The 26,597-nt window shown below is 42.1% G+C and overlaps 1 protein-coding gene across 2 annotated transcripts in view; it reads right to left on the bottom strand.

The window, feature by feature from the left end:
* LOC121301427 (lysine-specific demethylase 4B-like) overlaps positions 1–26,597 on the bottom strand; it is a 69,144-nt gene that overhangs the window by 27,013 nt on the left and 15,534 nt on the right. For both annotated transcript variants that reach the window (XM_041230816.1, XM_041230817.1), the window contains exons 6-8: positions 20,817–20,866; positions 16,598–16,701; positions 12,531–12,668 (exon numbers count right to left, since the gene is read on the bottom strand). In XM_041230816.1, the coding sequence (XP_041086750.1) occupies positions 12,531–12,668; positions 16,598–16,701; positions 20,817–20,866 (292 nt within the window). The remainder of the gene's footprint in view (positions 1–12,530; positions 12,669–16,597; positions 16,702–20,816; positions 20,867–26,597) is intronic.

Raw genomic sequence — 26,597 nt, 5'->3', positions numbered from 1 at the left:
AAACTGAAAGGCAAACGCCTTGCTGATGGCTGGTTGTGTTGTAAATGTGATGCAGAGTTTTCAATGGCTGGCTGAGCACCTCTCTGCGTGTTTCCAACAGACAGCATTCCCCCTCTCCAACTCGGACAGGCTCAGAGTGAAGCAGACCAGCACTCTGTCAAAGCACACAGAACCGCTTCCCTGCTTTAGATTCCTTTAATAATATCTATCTCTGATCTCTCACTGCTCACCCCCACCCAGTTCAGCTTTGTAAACCTTCAAAATAACCTTTTTTAGCCAGTACTATTAAAAAAAACAGTCAATGGCAATATATTTAGAAATACTAAGAGACTCTGCAAGTCCAGTGACACACATCTTCAACTGAAGACTTTGATTAAGTTATATTTAAATGCATTACATTTATTTTAGCATTTCTAAATGTTGCATAAAATACTATTGCGTACAGTTTAAAGCAAATTATATATCAGCTACAGCCTTGTAATTATTTTTAGTGTAGCGGTTTTAAATTACATTTTGCCTTTTTGATTTAACACATCTCCTAGACAACGACTAGCCAGTCTAGAGCATATCAACAGAACCGTATCAACTGCTCAAAGTTTAAAAGCCCTACTTCCACCAACTCAACTCAGCCAGAGCCAGTCTGGGCTATGGCCCGTGAGCCCTGGTGTTTCCACACTAACAGTATTCAAACAGTTCATCAAAATTTAAACCTTGCATTCTGCTACGGAAACAAATAGAGTAGAGGGTGTCGACACGGCACTGCTGTAGCCTGCATTCATATATATATTGTTGCTGCGTGACAAAAGCCGACATGTGTGAGGCTAGGAAGGAGTCTGAAGGTTCGGTGAGCAATAATGAAAAAAAAAAACTGCTGCAGGCTGCCGGTTGGGGACGGTAGGCAAGGGTAGAGAGTGTGTCACCCTCTCCATTCTCTGTGAGCAGAGAGAGAGAAGACTGACACATCAAACAGAGGAATATTCATAAATGAGGGTCTCCAAGGAAATGGCTGCGGACTCCAGAAAAAAAAAAAAAAAAGTCTCTCCCTCTTCAGATCAGTAACCTGCTGCTGCCTCTGCTCAAGGCACAAACAAACAGGCTGTGAATGACAGCTGAGAAAGGCAGCGCTGGACCTGAACCACAGAGCACCAGCATGGGCTTCTGCACAGCAGCACTGACAAAGTAAAGCTAGCCTTTTATTTGATTCATTTCAAACAGATTCCCTTACAAAAAGACATTTGATTCCCTTTGATATTCTTATATTCGTCGGGATTAAGTGCATTCGCAATGCAGCTCTAGGAACTGTTAGCTATTTTTATTATCTCCTTACGCCTTGACCTCAGTGGGAGGGAAATAAAAATCCCAATTGCAGCAGCAATTTCAATCTAGGGACGCACATCAGGGACTTGTAGCTGTGGTGCCCTAGAGCTCAAAACATTTTACCCACTGCTACCGGTGCAATCCAGGAACAAGGGATCTGGGATGGCTTTTGGCTCTCTCATTATTGAGATGCTATCAAATCTGAAATGGCTTTTATGAATAACCAGCAGATGTGGAGGTACGGTCTTCCAAAAGGAGGAGAGGTTGTGAAGACAAGCGTTTCGGGCACCAGGAAATTGTCCCTTACGAGTATAGCAGACACCATGCAGAACTAGACCAGGGCTGCTGCTTTTTCAATGATTTGTTTCGGCTGCTTGTTCGTTTAACACAGTAGACAACTAAATCCAAATTATGAAAAAAAGAAATTACTACAGAGGCATAAACAGACCAAAAAAGGACAAAAATTAGTACTGCAATAATTGACAGTTTCACTGCCCTACCACAAAAGTGGTTTATCTAGCTGTATAACATGATGTGCATAGCAATTCTGCACGACTCGAAGGTGTGAGACTCACCGACTGACCCCAGAATTGGAGAACGGCTTTAACGCATAGTTCCCAGCACACAGTTTGAGTGGAAAAATCAAGGTTGATTTGGGTCAATGCAGCGCTTGTCTGCTTACATTTTACATTGCCCAGTTACTGGGTACAAGGGTTTGTAAAGACTCAAGTAAAAACAACAGCATGCAGCACTGGAGTGGGAGTCACAATGCATGGGTCTGCTCAACAGCACTGCCACTTAAACCCACAGCGCTGTCAACAACCCAGCCAAGGCAGATGAATGCGATAGAAAGTGTGTCGGCACGCCACTTCAGCTATTACTACTGACTTAGTGGTGGGACCACAGTAACAAGCTCTTGCAACTCTGCGGCATCTTTATAAACAGAGTACAAAATGACCTCCTCATCAACAGGGTTTATTGCAATCCGCAGTGGGTTTTTTCCTCCCAGCACGCTTCATATTAATAATCACATCTAGAAGAAAACTATCTTTTGAGTAAAACACAGTTGTGGCGCACTGCAGCTTTAACATTTAACTAAAAACAAGCAGATCACACCTTAACGTGATTTCTACTGATTTTTCTGGTTTCTTTTACATCACTTTCAATTTATGAAAAGAGAACACATGAGCCAAAGTGCTCAGAAATCACAGGATTGCATTGCATCGTGTTATATCTTTTTTTATACTGATCAGCAATCAATTCTAAATAAATGTATTTCATGCCGGAGTGAGGTAGACAGAGATTTAAACAACGTTACCCTCTCAGTCATTCATCTAGGAGATGTGCTGCTGTATATTTCAGAGCTACCAGTCTCCCTGTCTCACTGACCTTGCTTAATCTCTTAATCCCTTTTGACTGCAAGTTAAAATTGTCCACTTTCTTCTTTTCTCAATAACGTCCAGTGTTCACCCTCCATCCACAACACACACTGGTGCCACGACTGCAGCTGACAGCAAAACAGAACTGAAGGGTACAGGGAGCGGTGGGCACAGCGGTTTCAAAGTGCTACCATTTCACCTGCGGCATTGAAGACCTGGGTTCAAATCAAAACGAGTTTCACTGCAGTTCATGGGCTGCAGTTGCACCACATCAGAAAATGACTCCTACATAAATCAAAGCCCCCCCCCCCCCCCCCCCCCCCCATTAGAGTCCTGTATAAACACTACTGCCGACATGTTGAAGGATCATAAATAAATTGTACGAACTTTGCAGATGAGCCACAGCTAAAAACACCAAGGAGGGAAGGAGTTATATTTTGAATGACACATTGTAAACAAAACACTTTGTAAAGCTTGCAGTAGCTAAAATTAAAGGGTACATGAGGACCTTTCTATTTCACTGTGCTGCATGTTCCCATGTGTTGCTACAACTGTTATGTAAGGTGTGTGCATTGCTTTAATTTAGTGTTTTTTTTTTTCACTTTTTGACCACTTTAACACTTCAGCTCTTAAAACAGTTGCAGAGTTCAAGTTACTTATAAAATGCTAGAGGTAACTTGAAATATGCAACTGTTAAAACAAGCTGAAAACAATTAGAACTAGAATTCAGCAAACTATCAAGTCAATGAAGGGTATAGTTAAGTAACTGAGAACTCAGCTGGAATGAAAACCAGCCGACACAGGGGGTCCCCAGGACCGGTTTGGGAATCACGGCATTAGGTGATATTTAAATGTAAAAACATGTCGACTTCCCTGCTATAAAGTGTGTTAAAAAAGGAATAGATTTGAGAGTGTTTTCGGTGCATCTGGTTTTATTTTGTAGTGTTTGCTTGGAGACCTGAACCAAGGCTGAATGAGAGTGAACATTAGGGGGTCACTTTTCTAACCATGCAGAACAATACAGCTTTGATCATAGTGTGAAATATGTAGGAACCAATTCTAAAAGTTTAACATCTGGAAAACGTTTAAACTCTTATAAAACTCTAGCTGATTTTGTTTAATTTGCAGGAAAAAATTTAAATATTCCCCAGTTTTTTACTGCAAGGGGTGTGCGTGTGTAATACATTGCCCAATTTATTTTACTTAAAGCACTCTGCATAACAAGCAAACTTTTTGTTCCTCTGGGAGGGGGTGTGTGTGTGTGTGAAACACTGCAAACAGAAATGATCATTAAAACAGCACAAGTGTCTGTTGCCTCCTTTCTGAACGACGCATTGAAAAAAAAAAAAGTAATGCGAGAGACGACAGGTGGTTAATGAAGGCTGTGTTCCGGCTCACAGAACGAGTTTAAGAGCAACAGCAGGGGCAGCCATTACAACTCTGCGATCACGAAGCCTGAAGCCTGCCTGGAGAGACCAATGCATTTAACCCTGACATGTAAATAAAATTACTTTAAAATTTAAAAAAAAAAAAAAAAAAAAAAAAAAGACAAAAAAGTATTTATGGGCCTATGTTCACAACATCCATTTCCCAACACCATCCTGAAATAGCAAACACAGCACCCCTCCCAACAGAACAACAAGCCTGCACAGTCAGTGCCCTCTGGTTGATTTCCCCTTTCTGTCGTGTTTGTTCTCCGAGTGCAAGGCTTATCTTATTACACTAGACAGCGATCGTGTCTCCAGCTGAGGTGGAATTAGCAGACGATCAGCCTCTGAGAAAGACCAGGCAGATCTGCAAATGGATGATCTTATTGAGGCAGACAGTCTGTGTGGATGAGATGAGCCACACGTGGAGCCAAGAGCGCACACAGGAGTGGAGAAAGACACAGCAGCAGGTGTTCAGTTGATGGGTGCTTTTGTATTGAAATCTGCACCAATTAGTCCTTTTCCTAGGAACCGTCTCATTCTAAAGATTTCCGCCACCCATTTCACTGAAGGAACTAGAGGGGAGAGTCACAGAGCCAAACAGGTGCATACTCTTAACACGCATACAGAGAACATGGCTCAATAGTTTAATTCCACTTCTCAATATGGTCAACCTGCTATTTTGAGCTGGGTTTGCGAAGTGAAAGACAACTGCACTCAGACACACACGCAGGCTGTCGAAATAATGCAAAAGCTTTCTAACTGATAATAGTGGCAGCGAACATTAAAGAAATGGGGGTCATATTTAAGAAGCTGGCAAGAGACCGTTTGTTACTTCTCAGGAAAACAAAACCAAAAAACACAAAACAAGCAACTCTGGTACGCAAGAGACTAGCAGTCATCAAAAAGCACACAGATAAGGCATTAATACAAATTAAAAACAGCCTGAAGTGTGTTTGAAATTCCCATTACAACTACAGGAAGATACAGCCGCAGTCAGCAATGTTTAGCTGATTACTTTTGTTTTGGGCGTCTGAATTATGTTCATTAACAGTGCGATTAACAGACCGTCCTCTAGCGAGGAGCGAGCTTTCAGAAACAAGATGATCTTTGAGACTCTTGTACTTCAACCTTAAGACTTCGTTTTCTTTTGAAATTAGCAGACCAGTTGTGTAACCATGGCAGCTAAAACACTGGAGCAAGAAGAGGTCATGTTATAATGTGAGCCGACGCTCTTGTTGGTTTTGTATTATCATTTCAGTTCCCTCTATTCTTCATGGGTCTACCTAAGGGTCTGCATAAATTACAGTGGCAGATCTGAATACAACCATGCTGCAGGGAAAACATGCTGGCAATGTTAAACCAGCATGCTGGAGGTGACTTTGGCATCAGTATAGTTGCTAAGGTAACAAATGATTGGAGAGATAAAGCATTTACAGAAATGTATGGGAAAAAAAGGACAAATATGGTAAACAATGAACCATAGTAACCTTGTAAAGTAGTTAGTGGTTGGTTGCACTTGTAGTAACAGCTGAATTTCTAACTCTAGATTACATGGTCTCTGAGTGTACTAGAGTATAAATACCAGGCATAGAGGTGACACAGAGACAAGCTCCCAATACCTCCAGATCATCAGGACCATCTCTCCAGTAGTTCAGGTAATCTCTCTCTGTTAATACTAGTGGCCCTGAAAAAAAACATTTGTCGTTTGAGGTTAAGATGGCCTGCTTCAACTCAGAATTACAATAGTTGTTTATACGATCTGAAAAGCTCTTGGTTTCATTTTTTTTTTTCTGTATATACTCTTCAAGGTCTCTGAATGGTTGAAAGCACAAGCCCCCCTCCGCCCCCTGCTCTTCCGCACACAAGCACAGTACCACCTCTCTGTCACCACCTTTGTGCAAAGATTTTTAGTTCCCTAGCTTCTATCTGCACGGCTGCATTGCTATTCTATACATTTGCTTGCTTGCTTGTCTATCCCTAGGAATCGTTTTTCTTTATGAAACTCCACAGGCAGTGTCAGGCCACTGCAATAAATACAGCCCATTAGAGAGAACAAGCCCTCCCTCCCTAGTGAGTCTATAAGACAACACTGCTGCCCTCTACAGGCCTTCCTGAAAACTACAACACTCAGAATTAACAAGGGCAGGTAGAGCCCAGGGGAATAACCAGGGGGTTCTTTATCCCCTATAGACAACATGCTGAGGTGGATTAACTGCTCAACAAGGGCTCCACTTGCATTTCTTTTTTTAAAATAAATTCAAAAACCAGGAGGCATTGTTTGCACCGCAAAAATCCCCAGACATGAACCCTAATACAGGGCCCATGTTAAAAAAGTGGACAGGTACAGTAGCAGCCATGCTGCACTGCTTGTGACAAAACTGTAGCCTTTCTGCTGCCTGAATCCAGGGGAATTATGAACACTGCTTTAGCTCCAATAGAGACGTATTCTGCAAGAAGCATCTCTCTCTCTCTCTTTCTCATTTACTGTATTAGTGGGCTGTGACTGAGCGCTACTGCTCATCTCCACAGACTCCCTGTTAAAGCAGCTCACGAGGGTTTATTGTTTTATAGGCTGTTTTTGTTCTTCTCAGACCCTTCAGATTTGACCTACGTTGTCAGTTTAGAGTTTTTCCGAGGCATGAGCGGAAAGCCTCACTGTATTTTACCTCTTCTGAAACATCTGTCTATCCAGAAGCAAAGACTCTGCAGGCAATCTATCTATCTATCAAATCTAGCATTCGCTTACATGCTGGTGCTGTACAGGTTCCCCAGTTTTTTTTCGTAGTGATGCAAGGGCACACACTGGAGGGACTGGTATACATGGCAGTAAAAAGGGTTACGCACACAGAAGTGGGCACATGTGCCTCAGACCGCAGACCCAGCTCAGACTCACATCAGACTCTGTTTCAAGCTCTCTGACTCATTCTAAACAAGAAGAATTGCCCTGAGAGCTGAGACCACTGAAACCTGCTCTCCCACAGCGAGGTTGTTTGTCACAGCAGTGTGTGTGAGTGGAGGTAGTTGAATTCCTGCTCCGTATGTTTCCTCCAAATTACAGAGTTTTATTGCTTCTTGAAAATCGCTGCATTGTGCCCCGAATATATTTCACAGTAGGATTTCGACATTACAAAAACACTAAACTTTTGTGGCTGGCAGCCATCTTGGGCTCAGGCGTAGAGTCTAAGACTGAGGCCAAGATGGCTGATTCTGCACAGCCACGTGTTATTTAAATGTTTAATTGATCATTGCTTCATTAGGGAATTGGAAAGTGTGGAATGTGGCGATTGATTTACTGAGTGGACAATCACTCCTGCAAAAAGAACAAAGCACATGTTTGTGGAGAAGAGCAGAGAGAGAGAGACACAGCAGGTTGTGCTTTCTGCCCTGCAGCTTGAGTGCCGTTTTGGGGTTTATTTGAACAGTTTGTTCAAACCTTTCATTTGTTTTGTATACAATAAAAGTGCACTAAGGCATTTTAACTGAAGTTTCGTGTCTGGATTTGCCATTTCTTCAGCCGAATAGCCTTGACCACCCGCCACGACAGCAGGTCTTTGACATTTCAACTCTGCTCTACAACCAGCAATGAATTTAGCAGAAAGCTAGTTTCCCATAGCAGGAAAAGGATTAACCCACAACAAAAGAAATTATAAAATCACAGCATTTCAATTAACAGGACTTCAAAAACAATTACATTGATTATTTACTTCATACGTCACGATTACAAAGCTGTAAAATTACTGTCAGCAGCAGGGGCAATAGACTCTACAATCCGCAAACACGCTTCTTAAACACCAGAAATCGGGGAGGGCAGCCAAGCACAGACTGGACAACAGTGCAAACCACCCAGTAACAGACTTGAACTGGGCAGGGAAGTGAGACAACTAGAAATAACAGCAGCAGGTTTAGGGACAGCGCATGCCACAAAGTCAAAGGTGTAACGCACAGCAGAGCGACTGATTTCAGACAGCTGCATGCAACGCTGTTCAATTTAGGCTTTGCCTTAACCCCTTCAGATTCAACCCTACCCCCTCCAGTGAAGGATTCAGAAGTACTGGTGACAGATCATCAGACAGTGCCATTAACCCAGAGGCATTTTAAAACCAACAGCAGAACCTGAAAAGTTATGAACACATTGGGAATCAAACGCTGAAACTCGAGCATTCGGAATTAGGACGCTGCATGTCGGTGAATCGTGATACTTTCTTTACATGTATCGTAACAGAAGTATGCGTCTTTTATTTGCCGATACAAGAATCGCGCAGCAGAGCTCGCTGTTGTTAACAGATTGGTTCTTGAATGAAGAATAGGCGTGTTTTACAGATGGTACGAATACATACCCTCCCAGGTGATGTCATTTTTGTCCATTGTTAAATGACCATTTGATTTTATTATGCATCATAGAAGCTGCCAATCTGGGCCATCGCACACATCGTATCGCGACCTGCCTACTGTGATGCGCCTCTGTGTCGTATCATTAGTATAGTGTTACACCCTGAACCGTAATACTGACCTTCAACTGCAAATGGAAGAGATTTAACACATGTGCATGGGTTAAACAGAACAGCCCAAATCCGGAACCTTTGTGCTAATTATATCTATACACACACAACACGAACAGAAGTCCTTCAAGCTGGAAAACCTGAAACTTCTACATTACTGCCACACAGTGTTTTTACTTAATTATTATTATTTATAAATAACTACTGACTTTTCTTCACCCACTCAACCCATTATTACTTCCAACAGCCTACTTGTAGAGAACAATTTTTGTTCATTACCCTTCTAAAGCTCCCCTCCAGCTCACCCACTGCTTCATATAAAATGCAGGCTACTTCAGTATGCCTCAGTGGATCACGAAGTACAAGAGTTCACCTTATTAAAAAACATGGGGTCTGGGTTTCAGTGCAATGTTTTCCATGATTCGAAAAGGAAAAAAAAAAGATAAATAAATAACACTAACAAACACAAACAACAAGCTCGGTGTTAGAAAACAACAACAGCAAAAACCCTAAGTGTGTGTGTGTGTGTGTGTGTGGGGAGAGATGGGGATAGCAGTATGTAAACTGGCACTACAGAAATGAAGCAGCCCATTATATTTTTATGCAAGCAGTACTGGTCGCAGAGGATGCTCAAGGCATTTATTTTTGGTGCGAGGTGGCGAGACGCTACACTTTTCACAGCCAATTACAGCAGAGAACAATGCGTCCGCTTGCATGACTGCAACACCGCGTTAAAATACCATGACATTTCATGTGCTATGTGCTCCCCACTCCCACAGTCTCCATGCAGCTGGAGAGTGTGTGTGGGTTACGGTGTGGTTTTCGTGAAGAATGCAAAATCACGTCATCATTTCCTCTCAACCTGGCTCCTGATTTCAGCTTGATAGGAGAATCCTAACTGCCTGGCAATGAACACTTCCTTGTTCCATTCAAGTTGTGTGGCAATGGAACCTTTCAACTCTGCTGGTGACATCTACTCTCTCTCTCTATATTTATATAATAAGTTCTCATTGTCACATGACTAATAGGATGAGGAAGTCTGTTTAATACACTTTAGATTCTCCACACAAACTCAAAGCAGTTCAAATCGAGGATGATTCTCCAGTGCTGTAAAACGCTCTAACAAAATCCAGCTGTGGCACAGCAGTGTGCAGGCTCATCAAATCAACCCATTACTGTGCAGGCTCATCAAATCAACCCGTTACTGTCAGAGAAATGCACTAAACAAAATAAAAACGCACAGCTGTGGAGTGCAGATAAATGAAAAAGATGCAAAAAGTCAATGAAACCCAAAGCTGAACGGGTCTACCCTGATCGGAGAAGCGAGTTTTCTTTTTTTAAAAGAATCAAGAGGAAAGATGAAGTGAAGTGCCGCTCTCCTTGTGTGGCGACAGATTGGCTGGGAGCAGTCAGCACTACTCGTTCAGTAATTTCACGCTAGGCTGTGTAACAACGTAACCAAAGCGACTCAATCTAAAAGCCGTTCTGCTGGTGTCACTTGTTTATGAACACATGGCTGGACCCAAAATTGCTTTTAAAATGTTCAGTACGGGCTGGCTTTAATTGCTAGCAAAACGTTTAAAAAAAAGAGAATAAATTAAAACATAGGATGGGGAAAAGTGTTGGATTAGTAGTATTATATTTCCAATTTGCATAAGGCTGCTTGGCCTCTCCCAAAACAGACACTGCCAACGTACTGGGTCATAAAACTATAGAAAGTAAAAGTCAAGTAGACCAATGATTAGGGTACCTGGGAACATAAGAAAATGTGCAAACAAGAATGGTTGACCTCAAAATTTGTCAAGTTGGGTTTGAATGGATTCCAGTGATTCAGTTTCAACATTACCAGGTAACTCATTCCATACTCTCACCCCTCTCTGGGTAAAGCAGTGCCTTCTACTTTCCATTCTTGGTCTCCACCTAAATCTCCAACCATGTCCTCTGGTCCTGGTTTCTGTGCTGCGCTTAAAATGATTTCCTAACTGTCAGCTCCTTTTGCCCTAATTCTTTGTTCTAGGCTGAACGTATACAATTGCCTCAATCTTACTGAAGCTGCTGTCTTCCCAGATGAGACACATCAAACACAGCCGGTGGTGAAAGTGCTCTTATGAACTTTGTGTCACCTAAACCCTGTGCGATTCCCTGCAGTGGAATTATCAATGAAATCTCTGGTGCACCGAAATGTTTAAAAAGCAGAGGAAGAGAGAGGCAGTAAGCATCCAAAATGGACCTGGATTGTTTGTTGATCTAAAAATCGCTATCTACATCAAAACATTGCTCCCATACCGTTGCACCCTAGAGAGACGAGGGTCAGCATGCTGCAGCCACAGGAAGCCTCATGAATTTGAATTATTCACTGCAGATACAGTCCTTTCTCCAGCGGAGAACCCCCCCCCCCCCTCCCCCAAGAGGGGGCAATCTTTATTGAGCTGCGCGAGAGGGACTCGGATGGTTTTGTTAGGAGAGAGAAAAATATCCGTGCGCAGGCAACACATCGATGCGTTTTGTGTTTAAAAAAAAAAAAAAAAATCATTCCAGCTTTCTACTTTTGGTTACACACACACACCCCCATCAAAGCCTCCTCTTACCTCCCCTCCAAAGCTGTCAAGACTCAGGGTTGCAGCAGCCGTTAGAACAGGAGTTTAGGAGCAGTTTTGTTCCATCTAGATGTGTGCCCAAAGATTGCATTAAAAATGTAAATCAGACAGTCTGCTGTTAACCTTGCGAAGGCTTAATAATGCTAGCCAGGACCAGAAGGGATCGCTGGGTTAGGTTCAATCGAAGACCTTTAATTAATTAACACTATACATTCATAGTCCTAATGCTAATTAACATGGCAGCAGGTGTCAGTCCAGTCGCTGGCCACCTACATGTCCAGCAGGAACAGTTACTGAAGGCATAGTTATTTATGTGAAGTTATGTTCATCTTTAAGTGACACAACACACTTTTTTTTTTTTTTTACAAATATAGAAATCACAAATGAGAACTGCTTGCTCAAGGTGATATATAATACTGTTTAGGGCACTGTACGATTCAAGCCGATATACAGCAGTGTTTTTAAAAGGTTTGGAAACAACAAATGATTTACAGCAAGACTAGGGGATAAAAGGTGTCTGCTAAATGAACAAATAATAATAATAATAATAATACTGTCCCCTCACTCAGATCCTTTACTTATTAAATATCTTGATATGGTGCAAAATGTATAAAATCACACACGCACATATATAGGTAGATTTCCAATTCCTCAATCATGTTAATAAGGTCTTGCTGTCAGTGGCTTATGGTTCATTACACAGGTCAATCCAGAAGAAACAGCCTCCAATTACAGACATAGTCTCCTCACACGCCTTGCTCTCTCTTTGCTTGTGAACAGCACTCTTTTTCACATCATCTAAAGAGTCTTGAAGGCTTCAGTTTGACCGAATGAGATTATTACAGACATTCTTCAGCACCTCGCTTTGTTCTTAAGTAAAAAAGATCCAACGGTCTTTCAATTTCAATACGCTGCATATTACTTACGCGCCCCCCCCCCAAAAAAACATAAATAAATAAAATGACCTGCAGGTGTGCTGAATAATTTGTAACAAATTTTATACATAATTTGTAACATTTTTTGAACTTTGCGGTCAATCTGAATGGAATACCCCAAGAGGCAGAGTGAGGGATGAAGTCTTGCAGCAGCAGGAGGTTATAAATGATAATAAAAGAGATGCCAGTAGAGTTGATGTTGGTATGCCAAGGTTTATTAAGCAAGTAAATACTGTTTCTCTGACCCCTCGAGCAGCAGAGAAGAATCACCTGGATTACCACTAGTTTGAACGGTTCTCCTAAGCCCTCTCCGTTGTCAGTTCTGACAAACACTTCAAAGCCATGCCCTTTGCACAGTAAAAGGGACGCTCACCTGCGTGGCCATCTTGCCGTAGTCGATCCAGCGCAGCGTGGCGAAGTTGGTGGACTCGGCGCAGTTGAAGCCGTGGTTAAAGCCAGCGTGGTACCCGTAGGGAAAGGTGATCATGAACTCACCAGCCTCCTGTGTGATCTGCCACAGAAAAAAACAAGACCACAGCTGCTGAAACCATTTATCTGATGCATTTATACAATCACTGGGCTGAAATGAAGCTAGTGAAATGGAGCTTGTCATCCAGGACTTCAAAACTCTGAAGAACGACAACACGGCAAACCTCCAAGAACTCAAGCAGACAAACCGTTTGGCTGCTTATAGTTTTACCAAAGGGAACTAAAAATAACTAATATATATTCCAGTGGTAAAGTGGTTAAAATACTCAAGTGTGTACACATTCCTGTGTACAGCTGACTAACTTCATTTTATCTGAGCAAAATCTGTTAATAAATGGGATAAAGAAACCCCTTAAAAAAGCGCCTGCATCCCCTTTCTCATACCAACACAGACTTACTGCACCAAGCTTTTTGAGAAGGGTTTACACCTTCTCCTTTACAAATGGGAAATCTATGAACGCAACTTATAGCTAACCGAGTCGAGCCGGAACGATTTAACTAGTGCCATCACACTGAAGCCAGCAGCCGCAGTTCGTTTTTTTTTTTTTTTACAGCACTGTGGAAACCCCACCCCACCCCACCTCAATGTTCCAACAGGTTTTGTTTCTTTAAAGAAATAAAGGGGGGGTAAAAGTGCATAACAATGTAAAGTCACCACTGAAACAGGGATTCGTTTTTTTTTTTTTTTTTTTTTCAGTTTGCATATTAGCAACTGACTATCCACATAAAACTATAAAAACAAAAATTGGAAGACAATTATGGATCGTAGAATTTGTACTTCTTTCTAGGTTTAAACTGCAGTTTAAATACCTCAATCTGGTCAATTATGAAGGTACTATTGTAGGAATTAATCAGATATCACTTAAAATGCCATTCAAGCAATGAACAGCCAGCTTAGCTATACTTTTCATGAGTTAAATATACCATGTGTGTTAGTGCTTTCAACCTGAGAATGCTTTTATGTCCCTTTCTCTGTACTCAAAAGGCAAGACTTTGATCAATCTGGCCCCCATTTGCCATTTCAGGTCACAGGCTTTTCAATTTCATTTTATTACAGAAAATTGAGCTGTTCAGGAGCAAGAAACACACACTCATTTTCTCTGCAAGGTGAAGTAATGGGAGGGTGAAATTGACACCGTGCATTTTGTTTTTCTTTGTGGATTTGTAAAATGACAGAAAATTAGGTTACAAATGACATTTATTAACTTGATATTCCTTTTCACCTCCTGCTACTTTATTTCCCAATCATTATAAAAATGCAATCCTTTTATAACAGGACTATCATCACATCGTGCACAGTGTGAATACACCGTTAATAGCAGCTTTCACATCCTGAGTTCGGATGTGTTGACTTCAAGGCTGGGTGACACCTTTGGAATTTATTTCTCAGCCTCAGACCTCCATCGATTGTTTAAATCAATGCTGCCCAGTTTGGAGCTTCACGTAGCTCGCTGACCAGTAACACCTGCTTTCCTCCCACAGTGCTAGGCCACTGCTATTCTGCTTTTAATAGGTTTCTCGGTTGTACAGATTTCATTATATGCATGTCAAGGCTTTCTGAAGAGTCCACGTATCTTGTAAAGCTTCTGAATGAGAATTATTCTCAACGCATCAATCATTGCTGATTATTACCTCTGATATTCGATTAGGAACCTGGCTGTAGTATAAAGGCCAGAGAGAACCACAGTTAAACACCTTTGACAGAACTGGGAACATCCCTGGTTGTCAAAAAACAGTGGTAAAGTCATTCAAAACAGGCGAGCAAAGATAAGCCACTCAACATAGCAAGCCTCCCTCCAACCGTCAGCCTTGTCAATAAAGCACCAGCACTGCATTAAGAATCGCCTCCCATGATGGATAGACAGTATAGACAAGTAATCATTGTTAAAGCAAAGCTACAGCCAGTAGCTGCCAGTCACTGGACTCGCAGGACAATTTACTAACTTTCCAGCCAGCCACCCAAGCGAGTAGATTGAACAAAATCAATAGCAGATTACAGAAATACACGTTTTTAATTATTAAAAGCTCCCTCTTATCGATCGCTCGCTTTCTTTATCTTTTTTTTTTTCTCCTTCTAAATGTAAATACAATTAGCTTGATTATATAAATTGATGTTTCAAGTTTGAGGAAAGATACGCTAATAGGAAATTGATAGGCTGCTGTGGAAAAGAAAGAAAGAAAGAAAGAAAGAAAAGCAAGCAAGCTGCAGTTCACTTAAGAGCAGGTGATCGCTTAGATCTTGTGACCGTGTGTAAAACCTTAAGAGCCCCGCCCAAGTGGCAATTTACTTGTCTTCTTTAAGCCCTGAAACAATTTCAAGAAACATGAGGAGACTACAGTTCTGTCAGCTACTGAACATATCAATACAAGGATGTATTTCAGCAGGCTGTCCACCAAAGTCATCTTTGGCAGAGGTTGCAATCTTGCATCACATCCCCAGAGTCTCTCCATGAAAACTGTTGGTTGACTGAAGGAAACAGTTTTCCCATTTCTTTAAACAATTTTTCCTTCTAAACAAGTTTCTGGAAACACGTTTGCTTGTACAATATTTGTTGAGCTACAGTTTCATCTGCAAGTGCCAGAACTGTGGTTTGGTCTGGGCACTTTGTTTCTGCCCCAGTTAGCAGGAAACACAGACATTTCAACACAAAAATGAATGGGCTAGCAGGGTACTACTTTCAAAACCATGTGTACAGCACTTCTAGTATAGTGCCATTTTCACCACTGTTGACTGATGGACCCATCGTGGAAAATAAAGTCAGACGTTCCATCTACAAAGACTCCAGCTCACTTGATGGCAAGCTCATTATAGAAAGCTGACAGTGGTGGGTAGATGCATGAATCTGATTTTTATCCAGTCCTCATAGGAATTGCAGACAGAGAAAGAAAGGAATACGAAATTTTACTAGCCATGCAGGAGATGAACAGAAAAATCATCAACATAATAACCAGACCAAAGTCTGATATCTTGGCAAGTTAGCAGTGCCGCAGAGACAAAAACACATCACTGCAGACATCAGAGACAGAGCTGTGATCTGTACAGTCTGTGCATCCTGAAAAGTCATTCATCCTTTAAGCAAATTAATAAATACATTATAACAAAGTAGCCCTCTTTTGCATGAAGTTTATTCCGTTTGCTTTGTCAATGACAGAATCTTAACAGGCTGATATTTCAGGGTTAGCTGCTGTTTTAAAGGAACGGACTGATTATTGCCTTTCAAGTCTGCAGGGAGTTTCACTGCTGGGAAGCCGGCCGGGAGAACGGCAAAAAGAAGAATGGAGTTTTTGTATTCTCTGTTTTGAACTTTCATCTCAGGTGCTATGGAGTTTGGTCTCATTAATCACGTCTTGCACAGCGGTACTCGCCCCATCTCTCCCGTCGAGCTAGCACCGTGGAAATGCTTAGAAAAGAACTGCAAGATTTCTAACATGCTTTATAATACCACTGATCTGTCACAAAACAGAAACTAGGTACAAAACTACATCAAGAGATTTCATCAAAGCAGTCAATGCATGCAGTTTGAACAGAAGATGCAAAGTATTCAGTTTTGGAAGTTGTACAGACAAATGGGGTCACCTTTACAAATGCCAGTTTCCACAAAAACTAACTTAATGTCAAACAATAAATAAATAAAGGACAGGCATGCCTTTCAGTCCTTAAATTAACCTTACAGGTTTTTGTATGAGAATAGTTAATGCTATGTGCTTCTTCAGCCTTAAATCTGGCTGAAGGGAGGGCTTAGGGCAATCCACGGTTCCCTGTGGCCGACAGGGCGGCTGTGGGTTTGCAGTGGAGCCATTCAGATCTGTATTGTCCTCTGGCACTATGGGTCTGGTGGCTTTGCTGTGGATCCGTAGTACGAAAAGTATTTTACACACACAAGTATCTTACAGTAAATGTAAAAAATAAAAGATTAAGAGCATTCCCAGGAGCCCATTCAGCAGACCTACCCTATCGAAAGGAATCCCGTACTTCTTCAGTATGGAGGGTGAGATCAGAGTCATCTTGTGTCGTAAGAAGGCGTCACATCCCTGGGAACTTCCCGGGAAAAACCCTGGAATACAGAACAGACGGCAAGGGGTTAAAGACAGAGGGACACGCCTTTAGGAAAGATCTGCTGATATGCAGCTACAGAGCATGTTATAGAACGGCATTAGGATTAAGAATTTCAATTACACGCTACTGGCTTTTATATGTTAAACATTGTATTAAATCTGTTGTTTAAAAGGGATCGGTGCATTCCTGACGCAGGGAGTCGCTTACAAACCAGTGCACTCGCGTACAGAGGGTCTTCATGCAGCGTTTATACCCAAATACAAAACTGTTATTTACTTCATACTAACATTGGACTCTGCTTTCGCCAAGATAAAATGAGATAGCAATGGTGGGGAACAACCGAGAAGTAGCTTCTCGGTAATATACGAGACCCCAGGTGCTTTTACCAGGTAACGTGCATTTCAATAGTCTCTGAGAAGTTCAGAGAACGATCAGTGCACCTTTTGATATTCCAGAGTAGAAGCACAGGAAGGACAGCAACATAGTAGATTAGAGCACACATCACTATGGTAAAAGCATGGGAATGATAACTCAGGAATGACAAGCGAAAGTACTCTAGGGGTTACAGGAGCAAACAGTGACACCCACTCCCCCAAGCGCTGGATAAAAGTTCAAGCCTTTCATAACAAAAACAACCCTGTCAGATGCTCTCCCGAATAGCAAAGCCTTACAACGGAGCTCGCAGCTGAGTTTCACCCGTTATAAACTGCTTTAATTCACTCCGGATGGATTTCAAGGTTTAATTTAGCCCCCAAAGCCCTGACACCATCTATTATTTGGAGCTTCAGGTCTCTTCAGCCCTTTTCAAAGAGAATATCTAATGCCAGCGTGGGGCTGGCTCCTCTTTCCTGCTTGCCGATGCACATTTCCAGTGTGGAGAATCTGCAGGCTCTTTCCTTGACAAGGGAATATTAACGGTGTCAACAGCGGATCTCATATACCGCGTATTGGTTTAATATTTTTTATGGTCGTCAATCAGCTGGGGGCACCGGTAGGCAAGTCATTTCACTAAATATGAAATGTGACAAATGTAAACGTTTCCCCATCTAGGGCTGGGTTTATCATGCTGAAATAGAAGCAATCACATGGACTATTCCATTATATAGTGCGGTTACCCTTAGAAAAAAGTCCCCCATTGAAAAAACATACCAAAGTGTAATAAAGCACAGTGAAAGCACGGTAAAGCACAGAGGTAGGGTAAAGCTTATTAAAAAAACTAATAAAAAAATCACAGCAAACCATAGCAAAAAAAAAAAAAGAGTAAAAGATGCAAAATACTTTTGAAGCCCACATTCCAGGATGAATGACAAACCGATGGAAAGGACAAGCGGGCCATTGAGAAGTGAAGTTTGATCCTATTTCCAACAGCCTAGCTTGATGACTTTTGAAAAGCTTGCTGCTTTATATAAAAACCGAGCTGAAATGATACCCCTACAGGCTACACATCTAGCGAAAGACAACTTTCAAAAAAAGTTATCCACTGCTACACAGACCGCACGCCTCATTAAATGCCATTGTGTCCATAGAAATTAGTCACCATCAGACTTTAGGGGCTAATCTTTAGTCAAGAGCTGTGCCTCCCATCCAACACCTTGCTTCATACAGATCAGAGAGGAGGTAATGGGTCTGGGCGGATAACAAGAGCACACTTCAAAAAAGTTTAATGCAAAACCAGTGCATTCGCGCGCCCGGGCTTTCGTAACCAGTCTGGTAAGCAATGCTGTGAATAGAAGGTGCCACAGGGTTAATTGAAAAACTCTCCTGAAAGCTGGTTTCTTTAGCTCATCCTTTTTTGATGGCTGGCATTTCGTATTTCACCGTGCTCAGGTCGGAATGTGGACTGCTGCATTCCTCAATGTTCAGTTTTGAATGCTTCCCCACTTTCTCTCTCTCTCTGTGTAAGTGCTAAATGTTTTTTGGCATCGCCTTGTCACTTGGGCGAGAACCTTTTATTTTTTTGTTGCTGTTGCTTTGAGCGTATTGAAAACTTTTGCTCATAGGGAATCGCTTAAATGGTTTGGTTTTTAAAAGGGGACCTAGGGTCAGTGTTAAATATCTTATTGAAGAATAAGAAAGTTTAACAATGTTTAAAAATGTCTAATATTATATTTCTGCAATACAGAAATAAAGCAGAATTGTGCAAGGTGGGGGGGTTGGTAGAAAGCTTGCATCCCTACAGTGTAAACAAAAGGGACTGTCAACAAGGTTGCCTTTCCTATAATGCACAGAGGGCTGAACTGCCAGCACTACACCTCCCTAAACACTCTGCTCTGTGTTTGTCTGTGTTTCTGCAGCAGCGCGTACGTGGGGGTGGGGGGGCGCTTGTTAAGCAGTGCAGCATCCCCCACACCCCCCGATGTCTGTTTAATACAGTGCTGCATAGTTTAGGCTCCAAGCTCAAGCTCAAGGAAACTTCTTACCACAATGCATGTACTTTTTGGTTTTGAGCAAGCCTGCAAACCAGTTTGAATTTGCGAATGAGGTTGTATAAAATAAATGTACCGCTACGGGTGCAGTGAGGGGGGAGCACTACTAACTGATATGCCTCCTGAAATCATATGTTTGCAATGCAAATTGCCAAATGTTAACTTGAGAGCCTGCATCTTGGGTTAACAAAACAGATAATTAGTTAGGCAAATTCAAAGGGACAGGCTTTGAAATCCTGGCACCCACCCGACAGGCTGGTGATGCAATCAGGCAGAGGCTAAACACAGACACGCTCTCCCATCCAGCCTCCCTCACACCCCATTACAGTGGGCCGTCATCAGGGAGGATCCTAAACTGATCGAAGGAAGTGCCAGGTGGCTGACCGGTACGGGTCAGTGCACAGCCACACTGGCATGCTAAGATAAATCACCTGGCACCTCTTGAAAACAGCAACCTTGTCGGTGCCTGTCTCTGCATCTCTATCTCTCGCTTTCTCCTCTCTCCCACCCCCCCCCCCCCCCGGGGCGACTGCGCTTCATTAAAGATTAAAAGGACGACCACAAAAATGTAATAAAACCCGAGCCATATTTAAATAGTAAACAATGTTTAATTTATTATACAGCTGCGTTGCAAGGTTGCAGGGAGACCTGCTTATTTGCACAGTTTCAAGAACAGATACTGTTAAAAATAACATGACAGACGTCACCTGTTGTACCTCGTTTACAGACATCTGTAACTGCATGTCTTTATTGTACTGGTCTCGAGTTTGATATACTATGCAATGCATATAAAATAATTAGTGCTGGGACAAGAGTTTTTGGATGTGTGAATATTCCTTTAATTTATACTACATTACAGTAAAAACTATCAAATTACCAAGTAAGGAAAAGGAGACCAACACTGTTCTGTCCAATAGAATGTATTTTACTAGAGTTATAATAAAAGGAGAAAGGTTTCTTCTTACAGAAAATACCAGCAGAGTCATTCAAGTACAGTAACCTGTGTGCTGCAGTCAATAGCCATCAGGTAGATTGAAACATTGTAAAGCCACTCCCGCTGCCTGCGGGACTGGCGCGACAGTCTAAGCTAAGCACTACAGGGGCACAGACAGCAGGCTCTTCATCCCACGTGGATCACCGTTCGTTTCCCGGTGATCACCTTCCTGGATTTCCTTCAAAACAGGTGCGCTAAAGGCAATACGTATGCCTTGGAACTATGATAAAATCCTCAATGTAAGTTGGATTGAGTCCCACTTTGGCCAAGGTGAACTATGTGCCGATTTGTAGCACAAAATTCAAATGCACTTAAAAAGCTACAACAACACACTGGCAACATCTGCAAGCGTGCGCTCCATCATATAAACACATTATAAAAAAAAAAAAAAAAAAAAAAAAAAGCTTTCTCGAATGGTGTATTGAAACGTCACTGCTACACGCAGCTGACTGACACATGCACAAAATTTGCATTGCGATGGTGCTGGCTTTGTAAGTGTTCTCTGGGTTTTAGAAAGTTCGCCGAGTCAGCCCCAAGTTTCATAAAGGGTGAGCAGCAGCTGGTTTCTGCAGTCGCATATCATTTTTGCTGGCCTCTGTTCAAAGGGTACAAGCCTATATTTGGTGCATATCTGCATAGTACAAATTTGCATATTGGTTCAGCCAGGTAACTCAGTAGGAAATGAAAGATTACCTTTTGCCAAGCGCTCCAGTCTCTTGCCATGCTCTGGTGGTACTGCATACCTGAAAAACAAGCACATTAAATATTTTACAGCTTCTTTTCAGAAATAGATTTTTCCCGGAATATACAACAAATATAGCTGGAGGGCTATCTGAAAGGTTCAGTTTATGAATTGCCACAGTGCAACAGCCCAAACCTTCTATATCTTAAGGGCACTTTCCTGATTAAAATACATGTTAAATGAACTATGCTAGGCAGTCTTCAAAACTAAATTTGTAGTTATTATTAGAAGTGAAGAAACTCATTGAAATTACCTCAATGGAGTTCAGTTAGCTAACTAATTTTGAGCTGGCAATTAGGGTAACAGTAGGTTACAGCACGCTTGCGAGCCAGGAGGAATCGCACTAAAGTAGAGCCAATTAAAAATAATGCGTTCTGTTACAATGTTACATAAGCTTTAGAATCAGTCCAGAGTGGAAACATCAAAAAGCCTTGTTCATAGAATCAAAACCGCATCCTTCTCTGGAACAGATTTCTCGAGGGAAAGAGTAAAATATTCAGCCCTAACCAAGAGCTGGATCATTAAGCTGTTGAGGTTTTTCCATTCATTAAAATCAGGAGGGAAGATTACAGGGCAAAATCATTATTTTTGTTGTATGAGTAAAGGGGGAGGGGTGGAATTAATGGCCATTTTAATTGTTACAATTCTGTTCCCCTAAGTGTGCTGGGGGGGTTGGGTTAAAAGGGTTTTTATTAGGCTAGGCTCCAGTTAATGAAAGGCCTAATAAGACACTCAACACCATGAAATGGCTCTAAAGTGGTGCAGTCTGTCAGGGTTTGCAGTGAAGTGGCTCCACGTTTGTGTAAAGGAGATACGTTTGTGGTGCCAGGCAGGCTGGCAATGCAGAACTGTGAGCGAGAGAGACGCTGTGCCAGGAGAAGGCCTCGGGCAATAGGACACCGCATCTTACAGCATCTCGTACTTTGTGCCAGTATAAAAACACTCCAGCCTTCCGTGTTTCTGTCGGATGGATCTGGCTCTTCTGCTGCACAAATCTGCAAAACCAGGTTTGGTGGTCTCTAACCTAGCACTCTGTGGCTACATGATTTAGCCTTGTTTGATGTTCCGAGGCTCAACGGCAAGGTGCGTCCTCTCTCACTGAAGCCAGTGCCATTGTCTAAGCTTTTTTCGAGCACTAAAATGCACAGGCATTCAGCCACAACTGCATAGTTTTCTGAGAACTGGGGGCAACCAGCCTAGATTGCATCAACAATTATTTTTCTGCCAAGATTTAAAATAAATGGCCGATGCAATGCAGTTGAATACCCAGGTCCTGCAATAAGCTCTAAAAAAACAAAACAAGTTATGAGATATGCAAGCGGGGTATAGCCTGATCGAGTCAATCCCCCAGTCTGCACAGAGCGAGGGACGGACCGAACTGCCTGCAGCATGGGGTGCAGCCTTGTCAAACAAAGAATAAAAGAGAAAACAGGATCAAATCTCGAAACGGCAGCAAGAGAATCCAACACTGAAAGTATCCTACATAATCACTTCCACACAAACGACTTCAAAACACGCTTACATTTTATAGAGCAAATTACAAACGATGCTGAAAAACAACAGCCCTGCTAATGGGATTGGAGCAGATCTTCTGTGCTTCCCTGCAGGCAGTGAATGTGCATAGCAACCTTTCTTCAATCTCTACAAGGACCTGCCATTCAAACTCATGCTGTTACAGCTCAATTATAATAACTGCTCTTGTAACAAAACAAAAAACCTTAAACTTGCTGAACATTCAAAATAAAAATCTGAATTATTTCCACTAACCTAACCCAAATAAAATACATGTATTACAGTTCCCTAAGGAATAGTAGAAGGAACACGAAAGGATTGAGAACGTCCTCATTGATGAAGAAAAGGCGTTCAGTTTAACGTTGATTACATACACCTCCTTAAGAGTGTCTACAATGTAACCCCTCTCTCCAAACCTCACTCCCATTCATCCACTCGAGAAGCTCAACTACGAAGGAGTGAACTGCAACAGCTTTTACAATCCAAGGCTAGCTTTAGTCGAGACAAAAGACACTTCAATAGATCAGCGGCAGATGAACCTTGAAAAGGAAACTAATTAATTGAATTGGTTTATCAGTCAAGACGCTCCAGGCAGTGCTGGCGAGCAGCGGCACCAAGACACTGCTAGCAACACACACTGCTGACAAGCTCACAGAGCGCTTAATACATCACAGATAGCCTTGTAACCCCAGTACCGGCCACACATCTATACCCAACTCCACAAGCCATGAACATAGCAAGTAAAAACAGCCACCTGAGGCTTAAATGAATCCTGGCAGTCCTTGTATTAATGATTTGCCCAACTCTCTCCTTCCAAACCCCTTTTCTAGCAGCAAAACTGACTCTTATAATACAGTAAATTGTTAAGTATTGTTTTTAAAAAGCATTCACAAAATAAGCAACAGCTTCTCAGCCTTGTTATGGCATGTTTGTGCAACGGGAATCTCTAAGCAGTAGCTCTCATCTTATCAATAGGAAACAAGGGGCTGTTTCGTTTGCAGCCTACAATCCAAATCTGGAAACAAAGGTCGATGCGTTGATTTGGTTTGAGTATTTGTACGCAGTAGTGGTTTGACATCCATCTCTCCGACATGGAAGACCGATTTCTTCTAGCCTGAACTCGTAACTGTGGTTGACAGCATCACAAAACAGACAAGTCCACACAGGATCATCTCGCAAATGAGATTCAGAGTGTGCGGTCATTATCCGCAAAACACATGATCATTATCCGCAAAGCGCATAACCTTGAAACTCTCACTGTAAACTAAGAATGCGAGAAAAAAAAAAAAAAAAAAAACATCTTAAAACTACATAAATAAGAGCAGCTGTGAACAAATAGCCTTCAACCTCAGCATAGGCTAGAGCGAATGCTAGATCATGATCAGGGTATTTTTTCGTGCCATTTAATTCCCCTTTTCAGCGTTTATTTTTCAACGTTTGAAGCTCCTGGGTTTTTTTGTAGCGAAACACACACCATGTTTACCTGGCTTTTTATACAGTTTCAAAAAGTGACGAGCTCATTCTTCTGGAGTTTGAATGTGTTTTTATCTTGGGAACCACTCGAATCAAAACAGCACAGCACAGACGGAAGTAACAACACACGCTGAACCTCAGCTACTACACCAGACAAGCAGAGTACAAATATGAGGATTACTCCCCGGTGTTTAAAAGGATAAAACCCTCACTGTTACATTATGATCTACGATGAGCAGTCCTCATGATACAGCGTGACAAGCGTGTGTACTCAAACACACCACCTTCCACACTGCAGCCCAGCACTAGCCACCGAGCTATTCAAACACACTGCAGCGCCACAAAGCATCTCAAGCAAGCTGCTGTATATAATATAGACTTTAATTAGGCTTATTTACTGAGAGCACAGCTGGGCAAGACGCCCCTGGAGACACAAAGCCCAGCTGAGTGAAAAGCAAAGTTGCGTGACAAGCAGAGGTAACCACACAAGCAAGAATATATTTCTCACTGCAAATGTTCCGTTTTCCTTTCTCAATTTTCAGCATCACGTGACACACAGCACAGTATATGAAGAGCCATTTAACATTACATCATAACCCCCCCACAGTAAGACGTGAGAATGTAGACTTACATTCCCTCTGCATTTAATTTTATTTCCAGAATACACTGCATACATCCCTTTGCCAGATTTCCAAACGCCTACAGCCACAGCACAAAACTCAGTCATTAGGAGACTGGTTAATTTCTTGCTTGTCAGGGTATACATAGGGAATGACATTTTGAAGCAGCCATCATGGCACTGCATACAACTTTTTAAAATGGAGCAAGCAGATAAATCTGTAGCAATCGTTCATTGCAAACCAACCTGTAAACATAGCTAGGTGCTGCACGCTCTCCAAGCACACGTGATTCACCACTCGCGCTGATCGTAAAGAACATATGGTCTGCTCATTGGCTTTACTTAATCATTTACACCAATTCATAATGAAAAGTTTGAGAAGCTGCAGTTCTCGTAATAATCCTGCTAGGCGCTGGCAAAACTGCTTTAGTAGATACACAATGCAGGTTCTGGACACACACACACACCAGATAGTTTCCACCTTTTGGGAAGCCACAGATGGGGTGCGAATTAGAGGAGAGATCTGGAGAAGAACGGCTGCTCAGTCGAACAGAGCTACCGAATGTAAACACAAGGCTCGACCCAAATATTTCTCAAATCAGACAGGTGGCAGAATCAAACGCCAGCTACGTGGCTTTGCACAGCACCTTCTGTTCCGAGAGTCTGTCAAATTATTTTCTTTGCTTTACTCTTCACACAGTCAAATGTTCTTTTAAAAGAACATTTGACAGTGTGAATCACTTTTTATTTGTATTTTTTGCATAGGGCCATCACGGCAGTCAGTCGCTTCCCTGTAGTTTCTCAGAAGCATGTAGTTACTGCCTCCGAGAACCCCCTGCCTGTTCCTCAGGCAGCCCCATTGCCAGTGTAGTTCAGCGCCACGCATGTGTGATAAATAATGTATACTCTCCGAGGGTTGCGCTATTAATAGGGAATACTTGATTGTGTTTTGTTTAACAGATGTGAATAATTATCACTATCAGCTCGTGAAAAAGTGCCTCCTCTCCTGTCCCCTCCTTCAGATCCAAGAAGGTGCAAAACATTTTTTTGAACATTCTCTGCGGCTGCATGACTATCAGGCAGACAAAAGAGTAAGAGACTAGCAAGTCTGGAATTAAAGAAGTGTGCTGACAGCAGTGATGGAGCCACAATTAGAGTGGTAGATACCATTTCTCTTCCACGGCCAGCCCTCATAGAATAACACTTGGGCAATTTAAAGGGCAGCAAAACAAGAGCTTTGCCTCGGTGTTCTAGCCATCGTCTGGGAGTGTCAAAGTGCTCCATGATCACATGACCAAGTGACGTCAAATGAGCAGTCCGAAGCGATGTGCTGGGTTTGTGTTCAAGGCAAACTGCCTTAAAGTAGCACAGTCCAAGCTTCAGGCTTATCCGGACTGGTGAGCTACAGCAGTCCCAAGCTCAGATATTTTATTTAGCTCACAGTGGCAAAGCTTGGAACGGCTCAAACAGCTACACATGTTGCTGGAGCTTGAATGCTGCATCCAGGACTGTCAGTTTCACAACAATCCGACTGATCAAATCTTCACCCGCCCCGGGTCTATCTGAAAGCAGGAGTGAGCACTCTTCAAAATGAGGTTCTTCACATGTAAAACAAGACGCATGGAGAAAGAACGAAAGTGGAGAAAAATGAGAGAGGGGGTGCACAGAGCTTGAAATCCTTCCAGTGTGCAAGTTCAGGAGGTGTGACAGGAGGTTTGAATGCGAGTGACTACCTATTCTCAAGAAGCAGATTCTACATTGAAGAGCATGCAAAGAAACTTTTAAAAAGGAGTTACATGCATGCAAAGACTGCTGCATTCAAGAATAACCACTTTTTTCCTCCCCAGTGAAATCTAATAATAAAAAGGGGGGGCTCCAGTTTTGAAAGAACCTGTTCAGTTTTTTATTTTTTATTTCCTCAATGCACACCGGAGAATTGCTCAACAGTCTTTGAGATTTGACAGCAGATCTTCAGAGAATGTCATTTTGATCGGAGCAGTGTTGGAGGGGAAGAAAGTTAATTTCACAGTTGCTGCACAGGGGTTAGGCAAACAGGCACCATGCAGTTTAACACACTATAATTACAGCAAAAAGGGAAAATGATGAATTTTAAAAACAGAGACGTTCG

Source organism: Polyodon spathula, chromosome 27, assembly GCF_017654505.1.
Source record: "Polyodon spathula isolate WHYD16114869_AA chromosome 27, ASM1765450v1, whole genome shotgun sequence".
NCBI lineage: Eukaryota > Metazoa > Chordata > Actinopteri > Acipenseriformes > Polyodontidae > Polyodon > Polyodon spathula.
Note: the sequence above shows the minus strand (reverse complement) of the source record. Positions and strands in the feature narration are given on the sequence as shown.